The sequence below is a fragment of the Aegilops tauschii genome, chromosome 7 (genome assembly GCF_002575655.3).
Source record: "Aegilops tauschii subsp. strangulata cultivar AL8/78 chromosome 7, Aet v6.0, whole genome shotgun sequence".
Classification (NCBI taxonomy): Eukaryota; Viridiplantae; Streptophyta; class Magnoliopsida; order Poales; family Poaceae; genus Aegilops; species Aegilops tauschii.
In genome coordinates this window covers 594,209,777-594,229,369 of record NC_053041.3, presented here as the reverse complement: position 1 = coordinate 594,229,369, position 19,593 = coordinate 594,209,777, and the positions used below count along the sequence as shown (strand labels likewise).

At 46.5% G+C, this 19,593-nt stretch overlaps 3 protein-coding genes across 5 annotated transcripts; 1 reads left to right on the top strand and 2 right to left on the bottom strand.

The window, feature by feature from the left end:
• The first annotated feature begins 1,953 nt into the window (after positions 1-1,953).
• Positions 1,954-8,098, top strand: LOC120968280 (uncharacterized). 3 transcript variants are annotated; one of them, XM_045231020.1, is made up of 3 exons: positions 1,954-2,507; positions 2,995-3,284; positions 5,819-8,098. In XM_045231020.1, exons 1-3 carry the CDS (start codon positions 2,504-2,506, stop codon positions 6,182-6,184), a joined length of 660 nt encoding a protein of 219 aa, XP_045086955.1. In that variant the 5' UTR covers positions 1,954-2,503; the 3' UTR covers positions 6,185-8,098. The 3 variants fall into 3 exon arrangements, with proteins under 3 accessions (XP_045086955.1, XP_040250829.1, XP_045086954.1); XM_040394895.2 differs by lacking the exon at positions 1,954-2,507 and having other exon boundaries at positions 2,624-3,284; positions 5,819-5,992; positions 6,080-8,098; XM_045231019.1 differs by lacking the exon at positions 1,954-2,507 and having other exon boundaries at positions 2,624-3,284.
• Positions 8,099-8,894: 796 nt separating this feature from the next.
• On the bottom strand, positions 8,895-9,955 carry LOC109765220 (uncharacterized). The gene is made up of 2 exons (XM_020324002.1): positions 9,833-9,955; positions 8,895-9,596 (listed from the first exon to the last, which is right to left on the bottom strand). Exons 1-2 carry the CDS (start codon positions 9,953-9,955, stop codon positions 8,895-8,897), a joined length of 825 nt encoding a protein of 274 aa, XP_020179591.1.
• A 7,855-nt stretch (positions 9,956-17,810) lies between these two features.
• Positions 17,811-19,227, bottom strand: LOC120969652 (putative F-box protein At4g22660). Its single transcript, XM_040396884.2, has 2 exons — positions 18,984-19,227; positions 17,811-18,379 (listed from the first exon to the last, which is right to left on the bottom strand). Exons 1-2 carry the CDS (start codon positions 19,147-19,149, stop codon positions 17,832-17,834), a joined length of 714 nt encoding a protein of 237 aa, XP_040252818.1. The 5' UTR covers positions 19,150-19,227; the 3' UTR covers positions 17,811-17,831.
• Between the last annotated feature and the right edge of the window lie 366 nt (positions 19,228-19,593).

Here is a 19,593-nt window from a genome sequence, read left to right as displayed (position 1 = left end):
AAGTTCTAGAATTGATTTTTCATGAATTTGAAAAGAAATCTAAAAACTTCGCCAATATGTAAAAAGTTTATGAAAATGAAAAAAGAAAAAGTGAAAAGAATAAAGGAAAAAATGAAGCATTTCTTAAAAAAAAACTTAGATGCTTCTAGAAGCTTCCAAAAACCGGGTGAGCTTCCCACCATAACATGGCTAATGGGCCAACCCAAAACATCAACGCCTGTGCGCCATGTTGGAAAGTAACTAGAACTGGCGAGAAGGCGCTAAATAGGAATCAACAACATTTCATATTCAGCACTTCAGGCGCCGGTTACAGTGCAAACTGTAAACCGGCGCAACCCCCCCCCCCTCCTCCCTCAGCTATGGGTCAGCCCATTTTACATCTTGTTTCTTCCGTTTAAACGTCAAAAAAGGTGGGACCGACGGGGTTCAAACTCGTGAACTCTTCGTTGCAAGGGAACCGCTGTAACCAGTAGGCCATCAAGCCGCTCATGCACAATTATTCTTTTTTCCTTTTATATCTTTCCGCTCCGATTTTGCGAAGCTTCCAGAATCTTCCCAAACTGGTTTTCGCTGCTTCGCTGGTCAGTTTCCAAACGGTTTTATTTAGTTTTTCTTTTAACTTGGTTTTCTTTTTTTTCTTATTAAATGCGTGATTTTTTAGGGAAAAAAAATCAATGTACTATTATGACAATTGGTAAACCTTTTTTCAACATCGATGTACTTTTTTCAAAAATTGATGAACATTTTTAGAAAATTATCCAGCCTTTTTGAAAATCAATAAACTTTCTTCAAGTTTATGAACTTTTTTCAAATTTTTGAACTTATTCTCAAATTCTATGAAGTTTTTCAACTTTATGATATATTTCAAAATTGATGAACTTTTTTCAAAATTGATTAACTTGTTTTCAACTTTGTGATTTGTTTTCAAAATTGATGACTTTTTTATCAAATTCATGAACTTTTTTAAAGATTGTGAACTTTTTTTTAAATCCATTAACAATTTATAATTCAGGATTTGTTCTATTTTTTATTTTTTTTAAAAGTCAACTATTGACCGGTCATCTAGTCAAGCATTAACTAGCTTTTAGGCTATGCGGTCATCACTACGAGTCAAAGCAACGAAGCAGTCGTTGCTGGTCTTGTCGCTTGATAGTCCGTTCGAATCGAATCGTTGATCTGATGGGCTGCCCCACACGCGTTCCCTTCAAGTGCCAGAAGCCTAGACCGACGCTGAGAGGGTCGTTTAGGAGCTCCCGAATCAACCCTTCCTGTCACTGGAGAGCAACTAATTGAGGGGTACCCCTTGCGGGAGCCCCTGAAAGGTCACTTTGGGTGGGCAGCGCGTCGCATGCAGGGCACTTCCTCAGGATTTTGTTTTTTATTATGTATGTGTTTTCGGGTTTTAAATGGGTTTTTTTTCCTTCCGTTTTTCAGTTTTGCCCGGTTTCCCCTAGGTTTTGGACCAAAATAATTTTGTTTTTTGCGTGAAAAATATTTTTTTTTTCATCCTCAAGAGGCATAGATTTTCTCCTCATGAAGGCACAGTTGTGTCTCTCGAAAAAGGAAAAAAAGTGGATAAAAAATTCGTGCTTTTAGCTCGTTTTTTTCTTTTGGTTTTTCATGAAAAAAAATTGGTCGAAACCTTTTAACATGGGACCTAGACTCAAAGATCTCGACGCGAGAAATCCAATATGAAAACATTTTGTGATTTGGACGCACGGTTTAAGAGATAAAACGTTTTGGATAAACGAATCTACAAAAAAAAATGTAAAACTCACAGGTTACGACAAGTGACGCACATCCTGAGAAGGTGGGAGTAACCTTTGCAAAGGGTACACCTTAATTAGTTTATTTTTTAAGAAAAGAATGCCCCTTAATCAGTGATTTCGCCGTCGCTTTGGTGCTCCGCCTTTTCCTTCTCTTGCTTTTTTTTTTTTTTGAGGTGATCTCCTTCTCTTGGTGGGCTCACATGCGCCAGCTTCTTCAGTCTTGGGCTCTTGCTGGGCTTCAGGCCTGGTAGTGGTAGAGCTGCTAACAGCCCTGCATCAGCCAAGAACCAACCAAAAAAAAGCCAACAACCAACCGGAGCGATGGATGATTTGGTTAGCTACGTTTCAGCCACCGGATCACATGCCATCCAACGGCACTACGTGCGCCCGACGCGACGCTGAACCAGTCGGTCGAATACAAGCGTTTGCCTTATCATTTCCCGGCTTGACCGCCCTGCCCAGCCGGCTAGCCCCCGCTCTACGCCGCCGCAATCCAGCCCTCAACCTACGCCGCCGGCACGATAGTGGCAGCATCCCCCTGCCGCTCCTCCTCACCGGCCGGATTTCACGCATCCCCTGATTCCGATCCCCTTTCTTTTGTTTCAGATGAAGAGAAGACCACTGGAGATACTTCCACAGCTGCCCCTATTCCCGATCCCCTTTCTTCCCTTTTCATATCAAGGGAAGACCATTAGAGTATCTCCCTCGATGACCAATTTCCGAAGGCCACCGCTATGGGTAAGCATACCGTAATCTGTCGCACAACGACTAGAAGGATCCGTTTTTTATGAGCTGTGCGTGGAGTGTTGTTGAGGGGGCAGTTTTTTGTCCGCAGATGCAGATATGTGAGTTGCCGGCAAACAATATGCAAGTTCCCCATAAAGATGAATCTGTTGGTTTCTGCCGAAAATGTTGATGGAATCCGCCTTGTGAACATGCCTTTGCTTATTATCTACTCCCAGGCCGCGGCCGTCGGTTAACTAGCATGAATGGAATTCTGAATTCTATGGCGCTGTGTTGTCAAGTTTTGTTTCGCTCTTTCAGTGGCTCAGTCAATCCGAACGATAGTACAAATCGGTTTTGCCAATTTGAATTGTATACATACTGAAGGGAGCAAAGGGGCCTTGTCCGAGTGGGCAACGTACACGGGCTTTGTTTACTTGGTTATATACATCTGCTTACAAAATGTTCTTTTGTCCTTAACGTGAATTTTTCACAATGGCAGGACCTTATGCAAGTTCAGGCTGGTCGGACCTCCCCATCGACCTCCTCATCCGGATACTGCGTCTCCTCGAGCTTCTCGAGGCCCTCGCCTTCCGCGCTGTCTGCCCGTCATGGCGTTCTGCATCTGCGGCCGCCGGCAGAGTCCCACCTTGCCGCACGCCATGGCTCGTGTCCTTGGCGGAGGAGCCTCTTTTGTCAGGGGATCAGCAGCAGCCTGTGCGTCGTGGATTATGGGATCCTACTGCCACTTCTGAGCTCCGCAACCTCCTGGATGCTGAGAAAACTTTCCAGGTCAGTTTTCCCTGGGGCCAGGCCGTGGCCTGCTGGGGCGCTTCCCATGGCTGGTTAAGGCCTTGTACAATGGGAGGTGCTTAGAAAAGGTGCTTAAAAAAATAAATCAGAATTTCTTAAGCACCGGTGCTTATTTGTACAGGGTAGACGCTTAACTAAGCGTCTCTTCTATAGAAATAGGCATCGGTGCTTCAGAAAAATTCGGTTTATTTTCTAAGCACCTTCCTAAGCATCTCCCATTGTACAAGGCCTAATCATGGCAAACGAGCTCTCGGATCTCGTCCTCTATAACCCCTTCACCGCGGCGTCGCTCTTGCTTCCGCCAATCACCGGCTTTGCGTCATGCATCGAGGGGGTTTACGGGGATGAAGGGAACGTCGTGGGCTATCGTTACGGTTGTTACGAGAGTGACAGTTTTTTTTGACGGTGCTACGGCGGGCTTACGCCGGCCTGAACCATTTTCATTATAGATAAGAGTAGGATACAACACAACAGGTGCAACAGATTGCACACAACACACACCAGAGAGTTACAGGGAACAACAGAGACACAAGAAGAAGAACCAGAAGTGAGTGAGACACACAGCCAACATCAAGAACTGAGCACCTAGGCAGACCGAGAAGAGCAGGAGCTAGCTTTGTTGGATCAGTCGAAAGGAGATCCGCCACCGAGAAGACGTAGAGAAGAAGTCACCAGCTGCTTTGCGATCACTCAGCACCTTGAAGAGCTAGGAGAGTCGCAGCCACCATCGAAGGGCCTCCCACTGCCTAGGCACGTCACGACAAAGAGAGTCATAGACCGTGCCGACGGGCACTGATCCGCCGAGACAGCCCTGCACCTCCTCTAGGCCACACCATGGCCACCATCACAAATAGAGGGATCCAAAGCACAACAAGGCAACAAAACCTCATGCGCCGTCGAAGGGCACCGAAACCCGAGACCTCACCGCCGCCACGAGCCCCCAAGAGAAAGGTCCACCCTCAGAACGACCAAGGCGCCGGTCGCTACCATAGCTCACTTCCACCGCCACCACCAAACAACCCCATCACCCAACAACCGCTTCATCCCAGACATTAGGCAGCCAACCGCGGATCCGTGACTCCAAAACAACGCCCCCAAGGGGGAAAACGCCATCAAAGATGCCATCGTCGCCTGATCCAGAGAAGGATCATAGGCTTTCACCCGGAGCACAGAAAGAGTGAGAATAGGAGCTCCCCAATGACGCCTTCATGAAGGGAAGCGGCGCCAAAAGGCGTCGCCATCATTGTTGCCGACAAGGTCGACAATAGGCTTTCGCCTGGAGCATCCCATCCCGCTCTTCTCCGCGTGGCCAGCCGCCGAGCCCGGCAACGCAGGCCTCCTTACCCAGCTTCCAGATCACAGCAAGCGTCCCCACTACGTCCAGAAGGAGCCGTCCGAATCCACAGTCGCTCACCTCGAGCACCTGCACATACCGGAGCCAAGGAGGACCTTGCTGCCGCCTGCACGCAATCCCTCTCTGCCATCCACTACACTCGACCGCCACCATAGCAGACCCCGCCGATAGCACCACCGCCGACCCCCCAGCCGCAGCCCCGATGACCAACAGCAGTGTGAACCGCTGCCCAAGAAGCCAGATTTGGAGCCGAGGATCTGCCCAGACAGAGCAAGGCAGCACACCTAGCCACCGCACCGCCAGAGAGCTGCGCTGCCCAGCACCTCCGTGTCGCTCCGCCGTCCCCCGGTCGCAGCCATGGGACCGCCGGCCGAGGTAGCCGCCGTCCCCAGGGAGCCAGATTTGGCGCCGAAGCTCCCAGGGACAGCAGCTGTGGGTTCCCCGGACGACCAGCCCCCGCGTCTCTGCACCATCCGCGCCGCCGCACCGTGCCACCGCTGGACGCATGCGAGCCCGCGCCGCCGCGCAGTGCCACCGCAGGTCGCACGCGAATCCCCGCCGCCAGGACGCGCCCCGCGCCGCCACGCCCGCACTAGAGGAAGGGAAAGACCGTCCCCGCCGCCGCCGGCGCCGCACGGGCTTTGCCCGGCGACGCCCTCAGGCGGCGGCGGGGGGAGAAGGAGCCTGAGTGGTGGAGGAGTCGGCGGCGGCTAGGGTTTCTCCCGGGCCGCCCGCGCGGGAGCGACACAGGAGCGGTTCTTGGGGATGCCTCCCTGACGAGAGTGACAGTGTCTATGATGTGCGGTCTCTTGGTGGGTTTTTCTATGACAAGGTTGTGTTGTCCGGTTCTCCATCTGCTGGTCCCGCAATTGCTTTGTCCATGCACATGGACAGTAAGCGACTCTCTGTTGTGAGGGTGGGAGATTGTTCTTGGCGACAAGTTTCAGTGATAAGGAGAAGCCTGGATAGCTATGCCGATTGCGTCTACCACTGCGGCAGGTTCTACGCGGTGACAATGGAAGGTAAATTGAAGTCTTGGGGCCTCGGTGGACCGGAGGACAGACCAAGAAAGAAAACGATCATTGCCGAGGGAGATGATTACTTTTTTGAACTTATCACGAGATACCTAGTTTCAACTCCCTGGGGACATCTTCTGCAGATTCGTGTCGTCCTCGACAAGTATCAGGAGCACTACGTCAGGGTTGATGTAGAGAGGTTGGATCTCAAAAGCAGCCAAATGGTAGGAGTAAGCCCTGCGAAGGCTCTAAGGGGACACGCGGCGTTCCTTGGACAGAATAGCCTGGGTATATTGTCAGTCGATAAATTCCCCGAGGTAAGAACGAATTGTATCTACTTCACGACTCCCCGTCTCAGGGGGGACGCTTTCGAGCATTGTCATAACCAATGGATCGGTGTGAAGGTCTATGATTTGAGAAGTCGGAAGCTGGAGGATGTTTTTCTGTCGGGTGGTGGCCATTATGGAACAATCTGTCCATCGGAGGTCTGGTTCACGCCGAGCCTGTGATCACTTAGCAACCATGTCGGAAGATGTTTCATGCTGCACGCCTAACTGGTGCTTTGCTTTGATTGTTTCCTTCTAAATTCTGTTTGCAGTTGTTTGTTCCAAGAACGTGTTGCATAATGTGGAAAGTGTGATTCGTGTGTATATAGATTAATGAGTTGTGTGTATATAGTAGTAGCTGGCATGCTGGCGATCACAAGTTTGTATGATGTCCTGTCCCAGCACAAGGTTAAATGCTGAATATTTGGTTAGGTTTTGATGTGCACCGAGCTAAATATCACTGCCTATGAATAAGAGCCTGATCTTAAGAGAAAAGTTCAATGCTGAAGCTTTGGTTTTTCATAAAGATGCATTTTCTCTGTTGGTTTCATTCTGTGCAATGCTTAGACCTCTGATTCTACCCAACAAAGAAATAATGGATTTTTTTCCTGTTCAACTTCATCTTGTAAACATGCTTTGTTTATTATCTACGCCCCAGGCTGTAAACTTATTTCGCTATTTCATCACAGCTTCGAAGTGAAAGAAACAATTGATTTGCTAATTCTCATCAAGATTGGAATTAGCAAAGTCTCATCTAACACCTTGTAACGACCAACCTAATAAGGTCTAGGTGTATGTGCTTACCATTCCAGCCCTGAATTGATTCACCAACATACACGGTACTGATGTACTTAATACCAAACGCAAATGCATCATTCTATTGCATCACAAAGATCCAGAATAACATACTCCCTCCATTCCAAAATATGTGTTGTGGTTTTAGTTCAAATTTGAATTTAAACCATGCACTATGCTCTCAAAGGAATAAAAAATATATGTGCTGCAATCATGCCATTTTCGATCATCAAACACTTACTTTCTACAAAGATACCAACATAAGTGATGGATTTTATGTTATATTTGCAGCTGGTCTCAGCTGTTGGCACTCTCTTCTTTTTCCCAAAGTAAGTTGAAGGTAAATTTCAAAGTTAGTGGTCATTTTTTTTCCTTTAATTTAAATTGGTGTGCGCACACTGTCTTGAGGAAACAAATCAGTTTTCTGTAGCATCATTTCTTTGAGCATTGTATAAAGTTTTAGAAGTTCAATATTTTAAAAATTGTGCTATATATATAATCTCTAGTGTATAGAAGATAAAATCTTAACTTTTACATGCTTTTTCCAAGGTCGCGAGCATAGCCATGTCCTATAAACCTCACATCATGAGTTGATTCATCATATGTGTGAATTCAAGCTCTCATCATATTAGTGAGCATATTAAGCTCCCATCCAAATGTAATTAAGCAAAGTCATATAATATGTTTCAACACTCTCTTGGATTTTTTTGGTGCGACACTTTCTTGGGAATTTTGTTAGTGGCGTGATGCTAACTCAAGTTTTATGAACAAAACAGGCAATAATGCTTTGCCTACAATACCAAATGGTTCCCAGCCAAAGTATCTTGTGCATTGTTATTTCCATGACTACATAAATGCGCGCCAACCTTTGGAAGAAAATGTTTTTGAATTACAGTATTCTTTGAGAGCACTAATTCGGGTTAGTTATGATATAAATTTGTAAATGGGCAGTGATTTTCTGAAAGTTTACTGGAATAAGAATATTGTCTAAAACAACCGGGAATTGTACTAACTTCTCCACTTTTGCTTTATCTTAAGGCTAAACTTATCTCCGTAAAGAAGTGCTAATTTTATCAGCTAGGCATTACTCGTTCTAACTGGATTGGTCAGTAAACAAGCTCTGTATTTTTAAACCTTTGTCGGTGATGCCAAAATGACATTTGGATGCACAGATCCAAGAGAAGCTCGCATATCTAAAGTGATGCTAATGATCCTAGGTTGAGAAGAAGTTGCGAAACAAGCAACAATATTAGGAGTTGGGTTACACGTTTTAGTAGTTTTAATTTTTTTATGCTCTATAAATTCTTTTACTCTATAATATGCAAAATCTGCTCAATGAGATTAGAGCATCTTATATGCAAGCTATGTGTGCCATGGCCTATGTGTTACTTTCATGTGTTCAGCCTTTTCAATTTAATTCTGATTCATGATTCAAGGAAACAACTTTGTATGCTCAAAACTTATTTGATATTGGTTTCTTCAGGGTTCAAGCAATCATCTAAGTTTAAAATGACACAAAACATATTTAATATTGTTTTTTTCGCCAAAAGGGCCAAAAAAATCCACAGAAACATCACACACAAAAATTAAATTAAAGCGTTGCGCTTCAGAGGTTCTGCGAAATACAGCGGCAGCGACATTGAGCCGGGTCTCTATTCAGGTCGCCTGATACATGTGTTTTGAACTAGGACCTGTGCAACAACTACTCCTACGAAATAGTACAAACTCTTGTGTCTCCAGCATTCACACAAGTGACACACAACTCACTGATCTTCTACACAGAACTCACATTTTGCACATCTTGCAACGCTTTACTCTGAAACAATCAAACACATACACTATATAACAAACCAACACCAAGAGCCAAGCAACGGTGTAGGTCTGTTTCGGGCAACCTTCTCCCATGCTAACAGCCTAACACACGAAAACAGCCAAAAGAGAAACATGAGAAATTATCCGGGAGACAGATGATTCTCTTTATGAAAGGGAACTCCCATCAACTCGAGGCAGATTTCCACCCTGAAAATGATTTAACAACAGTGAGACTGATGCTGCTTAATTATGACCGAAATAGCACTTACAAGTTACAGCACGGCTATCAGACTACACTCGGCATGAACCAGACTTCCAATGGATAGATGGTCCCGTAAAGACCTCCACCAGACGGGAAAGCGTCCTCAAGTGTCTGTCTTTTCAGGTCATAGACTTTCACGCCGCTCCATTGGTTATGGCGATTCTCGAAAGGGCGGCGCTCTCTGAGGCGGGGAGTTGTGAAATAGATACAATCCGGTCTTAGTTTGGGGAATTCTTTGGTGGATAAAATGCCTGGGCTATTCTGTCCGACGAAGGCGGCATGTGCCCGCAGAGCCTTCCCTGAGCTCAGTGCTACCCTTGTCTGACTCTTGAGGTCCAACCTGTCTATTTCAATCCTGACGTTGTTTCCACGGAGCGTGTCAAGAAAGACACGCACCTGCAGGAGATGACCCCAAGGTGTCGAAAGCAAATACCTAGTGATAACTGGGTCGTCGAACATGTCTTCGTCATCCTCGGCGATGACCGTCTTCTTCCTCGGTTTGTCTGGTCCACCAAAGTCCCATGACTTCAATATCCCTTCCATTGTCACCGCATAGAACCTTCCACGGTGGTAGATGCAATCTGCAAAGCTATCCCCGCTTCTTCGGATCACCGAAACTTGTTGCCAATGTTTGTCTCCTATTCTTGCAAAAGAGAGCCGCTTGCCGTCCAGGTGGATGACCACAGCGACGGCGCGACAAGTGGACGGAGGACCGGACAGCACAACCTTGTCTTAGAAATACCCGCCAGGAGACTGCACATCATAAACGGGCGAATAGCTCCCATGCGACATCTTTGAGTTGAATTGTCTCTCATGCGACGTCAGCGCAGAAATAGCTCAAGCAAGACAACCCGTTTACGCGGCTAGTTGGCTGTTAGTTAGACTGAGGTTTGGTTAGGACACTGGGGGTTATGTGCTCTGACTGGTGGGGTCCACCTAGGGCCACGTAGTCAAGAGTCAACCGTCCACGACTCGACCGGTGACTGTGTGACCGTGCTCGACTCGCCCGTGCTGGACTGGGCGAGCGGCGCCGCCGTAAGCATCTTCTTCGGCAGCGGTTTCTTCTCCGCGGTGGTGGAGCGCATTTCTCGGCAGCGGCAGAGCTATTGCGAGTGAGCCCGAAACCCTAGTCCCACTCCCCAGAATTTTGGGGGATCTATGGCCTCATGCTGCCCCTCTGTTTCTTGGCGATTTAGAATCTCGATTGGATCCGGGGGCTGTTTCTTCTCCGCCGCCCAGTGGTGGAGCGCCTTTCTCGGCAGCGGCTATTGCGAGTGAGTATTTTCCAAACTCTAGTCCCATTCCCCAGAATTTTGGATAAATATGTGGCCTCATGCTGCCCCTGTTTCTTGGCGTTTTAGAATCTCGATTGGATAGGAGCGCGGGGGCTGAATGAGATGGAGCGAGGAGACAGTGCTTCAAATCGGTAATGCCGCCCTCTTTTCTCTTTTAGCTGTTATCGAACTCGATTTGGTAGTGACTGTCGCTTACACTGCCGCCGCTACCTGCCATTGACAAAATAGGGGAGGTTCAGGTTCTGCCACCACATTCGCAATTATAGTGGAATTTTTTCCCTGTAAAGCCAAGCTCAGTGATGGCAGTGTCCAAGACATTGATAGAGATACCACCGTGAGGTTGGATGTCGAATTGCAGATGTTGATCCCCAGGAATTGGAGAGCATGAAGGAGAAGGCCATGGGCAATTTGGTGGAGAGAATTGGGGAGAGTATTGTTTGGGGTCCAGAACAAGAGGCATCTCTACAATGTTTCGATAACTATAATGGTGAATATGTGAGAATTGAAGATGGAGAATCCATGGTTGCTGAAATTGATCAGCAAGAAGGGTGGGCAAGCAAACAAGTAACATTTTATGCTGAGCTAATTAATCTGCAAACTCATTCCAGAGTTGGTTATGTGCCATCAAAGATGGCTGCACAGGTGGAAGATAATGAGTGGGTTTCACAAAAGAAGATGTTGGCATTGTTGACTGAACCGACTGTAGTAGCTGAAGATACAGGGATTGATGCAGATGGAGAGGAGGGAACCCACGGTGCTAGGAAGATTGTTGTTGACTGGAATGTAGTAGAGTCGAATGAAAAAACAGATTTGGTCATTACACCAATATCTGACATTGATATGGCCGAAATGTTTGGCATTCAAGTTGATGACAAAGATAAGGAGAAGGATGACAGTTCTTTGCCTGCTGATGGTAACACATGCCCTAGAAATGCAAATGATGATGAAGAAGAGCTGATGAGAGAGGCTGCAGATGATGTGGATGATGCAGATGATAATGAGCTGGTTTGTTTGTATGACAAAGAGAACCCAGTTATTGAGGTGGAAAAGTTGTGGCCAAGCATGAAGGAGTTTAGGATGTCTTTCAGGACCTATGCAGTGAAAAAAGAGTTTGATGCCAAGACTATGTGGACTGATCGAAAGAAATTTTATGCTCGGTGCAAAGGTTATGATGGTGGTGGCAATCCTTGCAAATGGTACTTGTCTGCCAGACTACAACCTGATGGAAGTACAGTAAGGGTAAATCAAATACCACACCAGCATACATGTATGACCACTTCACAGAGAGTGTCAAAGATGACATCACAGCTTTGGGTTACAGAGAAGATTACTCCTATTTTAGCCAAGACTCCAAACACTACTGCAAAGAGGCTTAAAGTTGACTTGGAGAAGCTGTACCCCATCCAGCTGCAATATACCACAGTGTGGAAAGCAAAACAAAGGGCCATGAAATCATTGTATGGTGACTGGGCAAATACATTTAGGATGTTGTATAGTTTTAAAGCAGAGGTGGAGAAAAGGTCACCTGGAAGTGTGGTGGAGATAGATACAGAGGTAACAGAGGATGGCAAGGTTTTATTCAGCAAGTTTTTTATGTGTTTGAAGCCTTGCATAGATGGATTCAAAGCAGGTTGTCGTCCATATTTGAGCATAGACTCGTCTTTTTTGACTGGAAAGTGGAATGGTCAGTTGGCTACATGCAATGCTCTAGATGGACACAACTGGATGTTCCCAATTGCAATAGGAATGTTTCAATCAGAGACAGAGGCATCATGGATATGGTTCATGATGCAACTGAAAAGATGTATAGGGCCAGTTTCTCCTTTGGCCATCCACACAGATGCATGTAAAGGGTTGGAAAATGCAGTAAAAAATGTTTTCCCCCATGCTGAGCAGAGGGAGTGCTTTGGACATATGTGGATGAATCTGATAAAAAAAATCAGAGAAGATGAATTTGGGCGCATGTGGCCAGCAACAAGATCCTACACCAGACAGACACATTCCTATCACCTTGGTAAGATATTGGCATCATGTAGTGATAATGAATTTGCTTCATGGTTGAACACCCACCATTCTTTGTTGTGGTATAGATCAGGTTTTAATACTGCCATAAAATGTGATCATATCAATAACAACTCGGCAGAAAGTTTTAACAACAAAGTGAAGGATTTGAAAGACTTGCCTGTGCATGACATGGTGGACCAAATAAGGATCATGATCATGCGTTTGTGGGAGTTGAGAGGAAAAATTGCTAATATTTTGGAAGGGGACAAGCTTCCAGCAGTGGTACAACAGGTGGTCAACAGGAGTAGAAATCTTTCACATCTATCTGTTGATAAATCTTCCTTGTGGGGTGCTGAAGTTAGAGATACAAAGAGTGGCAAGAGGCATGTGGTAAATACTGAGTTGCATGAGTGCACTTGCCAAGAGTGGCAACACACTGGAAAACCATGTGAGCATTCCATACTTTTTTTGGCATCTAAACCCAGGTTAAATATGCACCCATATTTGCATGAGTATTATTCAGTACAAAAATTCGAAGCTGCATATGCAAGTCCAATTCCTGCACTGACTGACCAATCTCACTGGCCTGAGGTGGAAATAGAATTTCCCTTGTGTCCCCCTGTCACTAGAAGAAAGGCTGGGAGGCCAAAACAGAGCAGATTCAAAGCTTGGTTTGAGAAAGGTGGTTGTAGTAAGAAGGGGAAAAAGGAAAAGGAAAAGAATGATAAGCCCAAAAGGGCTAAAAAAAGGTAACAAAAATAGGTGCAAGTTGTATGAGGTACTTGGGCACAGAGTTGGTTCATCCAAATGCATCTACACTCCTCAAAGGCCAAAGTATGTTTATGTTACTAGTTTTGCAAGTTTTAATTTTGCTACTTGTTCTAGTATCTAACCAAGTGAAATGCTTTATTTTTTAGGAGGAAGCATGCAGAAAAAGCCCCACCTCTTGTTGTTGAACAATGCTGGCCAGTGAAAAAAGCAAGACTCAATGGCTTTAGAAGGAAGAGCACTAAGCAGATAATGTTTGGTGACAAAGATATGGAGCAAATTGAAACTGTTACTGCTGAACATGAGCTAAGTGTTTCTGTTTTGGACGATGTGATGCATACTGAATATGTTTTGCAGGCGCTAGGGTAATCCGAAACTGTTGCAGATGAAGCAACTGTTGTGCTGCCATGTGAATCTGCTTTGACAACTGTGTTGCCATGTTTGGAGGTGGTGTTGCCAAGTGTTGAGTTGCAAACTAAAGTAGTTCAACAATGTGTGCCATCTACTCAAGCTGCAGAAGTGCAAACTGAAGAAGTGGGACATGATGAGGTGCAAAAGTTGAGGGGGCCTAGTGGAGTTGGCAAGAAAACCAAGGGGCCAAAAAGCAAGAGCATCAGCATCAACAAACTATGCGCCGTGGAACCAAACGGTGGAAAAGGAGAAGAAATCGAGTGATAGAAAGAAGCAAAAGAAATAGAGTCGAAATCATTCAAATTTGATGTGAAAACTTAAGTTTGTTGTCATTTGATGTGAAAACTTATGTTCTTTCATGTGAAAACTTATGTGCTATGATGTTGATTTGACTTGAAATAAAATTCAAATTTGAACCGACATTCAAATTTGAACCTATCTCCAATATTTTTGGAGTTCATTTGTTTGTTCTATGATGTTGCATTGTTTTATGTACTACTATGCACTTTAGTTCATAAATCCAACCTTTTTTGTGAAGTCCAACTCATAGTCACTGAAAATGTTGTCCAAACAGGCTCCAAAGTAAGGGAAAACGACCCCATTTCTAAGCAAGTTTTTTCGACCTTCTCAAAATCACCCAAAAAGATTTTCTTAGCTTATATTATACCTATATAGGATCAATACGAAGTCTCACCTTTTTTGAATAAGTATTCATATTATTAATTTATTTTTGAAAGAACACCCTTTAATACAAAGTCAGCAATAAAACAAGTTTAAAAATTTAAAATGCAAAAATAACTTCAGATCCTCCTTAGTCACTCCAAAATGAAGCTAAGGAGAGGATTTTGATTTTTTTGCATTTTCAAAACCTCAAACCCTCTTCTCACTCCTTTGAACTCTATGCAACCTCAGTCGAGATAGTCCAATTTGTGAAGGTTTTTTCATGCAAAGATCATTAGATCAAGTTTATCATTTTATATCATAACTATGTAACATAACAAGACTATATGCGCAGGTTTTTCATTTTTTACATTTTTTTTGAATTAGTTATACACATTTGAATGTTCGGTCAAACCTTTCAAAACCCCGTTGACTGCCTCCAAAACCCATGTAACCCTAGCGCCAAACGTCCACCGTCGATCTAACCCTAACGCCAAACTGCGGCCGGCGAATAGGCCTTCTAGAAGGATTCCGCGGGGGCGATCCGTGGGAGCCCTGATTCTCCAATCTGATTGGCCACCTTTTTTTTTCTCTAACGAACAGATAACGTTGAGCGGGGGAGCATCTCAATGACCGTTGGGCCGAGCGGATAGGGCCCGGCAGAGCCTGGCGTGCGTGCACACGGCCATCGAGAGGGGGGGATGGGCTGCATGCGAGAGGGTCACTGACATGTGGGCCATCCCTGTCCCATGCATGCCATGCAACGGCGTCGCAGCCTAGCTATTCTATGCTCGTGAACGCTGGGACACAGCCTAGCCCTTTGCATGCGGGCTTGCATGCACGCATCGACGCAGTAAAGCAGCGGCAGGGGCGCAACGTATAGGTATGTCACATCTAAGCTATTTTAACAAATGCATGTTTGAACCTGAGACACAGGACGGACGCGTCGGTGGTGCAGCTCCTTTTTCAGTGTCACGCGCGGATGAACGGGCCTGTTTCCCACGCGGCGTCACCGCCGATGCAAGTCCACGAAACGATGCATCTCGCCTGTGCCGCCCGTGCCTCTTTGGATGCTCTGCCCGCCGTTTTTGAATTAATGCCCGCAATTACTTATGCCAGCACGAACGAAGAAGAGAAAACGATCGAAGGCATCATGTACATCGACTACGGCTGCAACGTGGCTATAAAAGGGCACCATTTCCTCATCCCTCTCACACTCATCTCTCAAGCCTCCTCCGCTTCTTCGTTTCGAGCCAAATCCACCACTCGAGCCACCATGCAGTTCTACGGCCCTACCTACCGTCGCCCTCACACCGTGCCGGAGAGGGAGTACCCGGCCGGAGTCATCGTCGAGAATAGCCTGAGGGTGTGGGCCATCTCAAGGTGGAGGGGCCCTAGAGAGTTGACTCGCTTCTTCCTCCAAGCCGGCTACCGCCACCTCCCTCCGGGCACTCCGCCCATGTTCCACCTCCACGAGCAGTACGATGGTGACGCCAACGGCATCGTCATCGGCCTCTACGTCACCTTCACCAACCCCTATGATGCTCATCACCTCCTCGGCCAGGTGTTCTGGTGTGGATGCGAGTTTATCGCGTTCACCACCTACAACATCTTCACCAACTTCCACCACATCTTCCCCCCACCCCAACGGCATGCACACCCTCCCCTACCAGATGCCGGAGAACGACGAGTGAGGGGCGCCGGCTAAGGAGGGGCCAAGGAGTTGTTCGAGTGCGAGTCTTTCTATCTATCTAGCTTGTGTTGTGTTGGTTGGGGCGTGTGTGCCCGTGTCTTCTAGCTATATGTCTAGTTTTAATTATTTTCCTTTCATGTTTTATGCACTATATGTTGTAAGGGGATGCCCCTCTATATGTTCTCTAAGGGGATGCTACTAGGGTACCCGATGCCCCTCTATCGTGCTATCTATTAATGTTTTTTCGGGCCTAAAGTTTCTCCATTGCATTTTATTTATGTGGCCATGTGAACTAAAAAATGCACTAAAACATGATCCAATCATAAAAGTTGTTGTTAGCACGTGTCTAGTTAATTATCTTCCTTTTATGTTTTATGCACTATATGTTGTAAGGGGATGCCCCTCTATGTTGTAAGGAGATGCTACTAGGGGCACACTAGATGTCTTCTTTTTTTGAGAGGGGCACAACCTTTTTCAGTTGAAACACACGAGTAAAAACTTTGAAAACACCATAGCACAAATCAAAAAAATTAAAAATGGTGCTTGATTGAAATAAACTAGAACCAAACAATTGCAACTTTTTTGGTTCACAAAGACTGCAAGTTAGACTGCTAACTAGAACCAACCTTTTGTTTTAGGCGAAACAACACGGGACCCTACCATCGGACACGATAGCTTGTGCATAAAAATAGCTCAAATAATTATCAGATGAGTTATCTCAAAAAGGTGACTGCAGGAAACTTAAAATTTGTGAAATAACCTAAATCTGAAAAGAAATATCGATGTCAATGACCGTGTGCACTTTTTTTTGCACTAGCTACACTTCTTTTATCAATGGGCCTGGATATGTTCTATTCGGCCCTGCCTAACTTCTATATGGGCCTGGCCTTTTCGGGCAAATATGGACGAACCTTTTTTTTCCTTTTCTCCCTCTACCACTGAAACTGAAACTGATGACGAACTAAAGAACTGAAAAAAGGGGCCGAAACAGAGTGGAGAAGACATGTCGAATTCGTACAGCGCAACACTTTTATTCAAACATCCATATCATTACGATTACAAATGATGCCCAATCTATTCACTTACGACTAATTATCATCACATAAACAAATGCGAGAGCAATTACACAAACATAAAAAAGTCCGGCCATCAGCCCCATCAAATTGCACTGCTTCTGCAATTCGATGAGTTTTTTCATCTGCTTGTTCAGCTTCTTCAGCTCTGCAGTCACTCCTGCATCCCCCACAGTAGCACCAATGGAATGGGCGCCCCCAATGGAATTGCCAGATCCAGGGGCCCCAGATCCAGACGAGCTCGATCCAAACTTCTCCGCCTCCAACGGTAAATCGAGCTCCCCTGATGCACCCTCCAGTTGAATCCGCTCTATATACTCATCTAGCCACTCAAAATGGGTGCATTGCTTCAATTTCTGAAATCGGAAAGATGAACCCTAAATCCCAAATCCGATGAAAAATATGAAATTGGGAGACAAAAAACAAAATTGGCATATTGAGAAGTAAAATCTCACCTTTCCCTGCTCTGGTTTGCTCTCGCATTTCACGAATTCCCGCCCAAGGTTGCCATTCTTGTCGGTCATTGTGACTAGCCGCTTCAGGGGTGCGGTACGTGGGCATGCAGGGCACCTTGTCATGGGCACTGCGCCATAGCGCGACCATGAGCGGCGGGAGGCTGAAGCGGAGCTCGACATTGCTAGGTCGCGGCCCGGAACGGCGTTGCTGCGCGTCGTCGCTGGAGAAGAAGAACAACGGTCGGGGAGGGGGGGGGGAGGATGGGAAGGCCGCGGTAGGGCTCAGGTGCTGCACGGCTCGGGGCACGGCTCGGTGTCCTCTTGTACCAATGCTGAGCTGGATAAGTTAGTGGGTCCCACGCTGTGGGTCCCGCTCACCTGACCAATGCTGAGCTGGATAAGTTAGTGGGTCCCACGCTGTGGGTCCCACTCACCTGACCAATGCTGAGCTGGATAAGTTAGTGGGTCCCGCTCACCTGATTCGAGTTTTAAACATGTGTCTTTGGATTAGGCAGCAGTGTCGCACGGTAGCTATTTTTTCCAACGCAGATGTCACATGAGAGCCATTTGAACCAACGATGTCGCATGAAAAACAATTCAACTCAACGACGTCGCATGGGAGCTATTTGCCCATCATAAACATGTCCTATCATGTAACACCCGTAACGATAGCCCACGATCTTCCCTTCGTCTCCGTAGACCCCCTCGATGCACGATGCAAAACCGGTGACTGGTGGGAGCGGGATCAACGCCGCGGTGAGGGGGTCATATAGGACGAGATCCGAGAGCTCGTTCGCTATGATTAACCAGCCATGGGAGGCGCCGCAGCAGGCCACGGCCTGTCCCCTGGGAAAGCTGATCTGAAAAGTTCTATCAGGATCCAGGAGGCTGCGGAGCTCAGTAGTAGCAGCAGGATCACATAAATCACGACGCACATGCCGATGCTGATGCCCTGCTGGAAGAGGATCACCCGCCAAGGACACGAGCCACGGCGTCTGGCGATATGCGACACCGCCTGCGGCCGCTGATGCAGAAAGCCAATACGAGCAGACAGCACGGAAGGCGAGGGCCTCGGGGAGCTCAAGGAGATGCAGTATCCAGATGAGGAGATCCACGGGGAGGTCTGACCAGCCTGAATTTGCATAAGGTCCTGCCATTGTGAAAAAAATCACGTTATATTCTTTTAGGAAGAAAGAACATGTAAGCAGATTGTATATAGCGAAGCAAACAAGCCCGTGTACGTTGCCCACTCGGACAAGGAGTCACTCGGATACCGAAGGAACAAGCTCAAGGAACAAGTTTGCCATTCAAATTGGGAGACCGATTTCTACTATCGTTGGGATTGACTGAGCCTTAGTTATTGCACATCTAAATGACATAATTAAGCTTAGAAAAAAAGAAAAATATCCAAACGAATCTTCGTGTAAGATCAATGATATAGGACTTAGATGTGCAATACTTATCGCACAGATGTGATTTAGCAAAACTGTAAAATAAACTTTCTACTGTCGTTGGAATTTCACAAGGCGGATTCCATCAACATTTTTGGTAGAAACAGAGGGCTCAACACCCCGGTTCCGTTGAACAGAACAAAACCAACAGATTCATCTTTATGAGAATAATAATAATAATCCGTAGGATTGATTGCCAGCAAAATCGCATCTTCGCGGCAAAAAAAAAAACCTGCCCCCCTCAACAACACTTCACAGACAGCTAATCGTTGTGCGACAGATTACGGTGTGCGTACGGCTTACCCATAGCGGTGGAAGTATCTCCAATGGTCTTCTCTTGATCTGAAGGGAAAGAAAGGGGATCGGAATCAGGGGATGCGTGAAATCCGGCCGATGAAGAGGAGCGGCAGAGGAAAGCTGCCACTGACGTGCCGGCGGCGTAGGTTGAGGGCTGGCACGGCGGCGGCATATGGGGTGGGGGGTTGCTGGATTGCGGCGGCGTAGGGCGGGGGCGAGCCGGCTGGGCAGCTGAGGGAAACGATAAGGAAAACGCTTGTATTCGGCCGACTGATTCAGCGTCACGTCGGCCGCCCGCAGTGCCGTTGGATGGCATGTGATCCGGTGGCTGAAACGTAGCTACCCAAATCATCTCCGGTTAGTAGGCCCATGCACGGCTGTTAGGCCAACTCCACCGCAAGACCCTAAATCGTCCGGGTCTGTCCGTTTAAGGTTAAACGGACATATGAGACGGCCCAACGCACGACCCCATTCGTAAAAAGCGTATGTTTCTTGTCCGTCTTGCCCCATCCTGGGCGCAAGTTTGCGTCCAAAGCGGACACAAGCGGACGCTTTCTGGGCCGTCCTCGTCCAGCTGTGTCCCTTTTGCATGTGACCCTGGCCCGCCTGTCATCCT

Excerpts from the sequence above, each read along its gene's own strand:
- LOC120968280 (XM_045231019.1), top strand. The coding sequence starts at position 2,988 with ATGGCAGGACCTTATGCAAGTTCAGGCTGGTCGGACCTCCCCATCGAC. Across the intron at positions 3,285-5,818 it reads ATGCTGAGAAAACTTTCCAG|ATTCGTGTCGTCCTCGACAA; the intron begins GTCAGTTTTCCC and ends CATCTTCTGCAG.
- LOC109765220 (XM_020324002.1), bottom strand. The coding sequence starts at position 9,955 with ATGCGCTCCACCACCGCGGAGAAGAAACCGCTGCCGAAGAAGATGCTT. Across the intron at positions 9,597-9,832 it reads CACCGGTCGAGTCGTGGACG|GTTGTGCTGTCCGGTCCTCC; the intron begins GTTGACTCTTGA and ends TTCTAAGACAAG.
- LOC120969652 (XM_040396884.2), bottom strand. The coding sequence starts at position 19,149 with ATGCCGCCGCCGTGCCAGCCCTCAACCTACGCCGCCGGCACGTCAGTG. Across the intron at positions 18,380-18,983 it reads AGATACTTCCACCGCTATGG|GACCTTATGCAAATTCAGGC; the intron begins GTAAGCCGTACG and ends TCACAATGGCAG.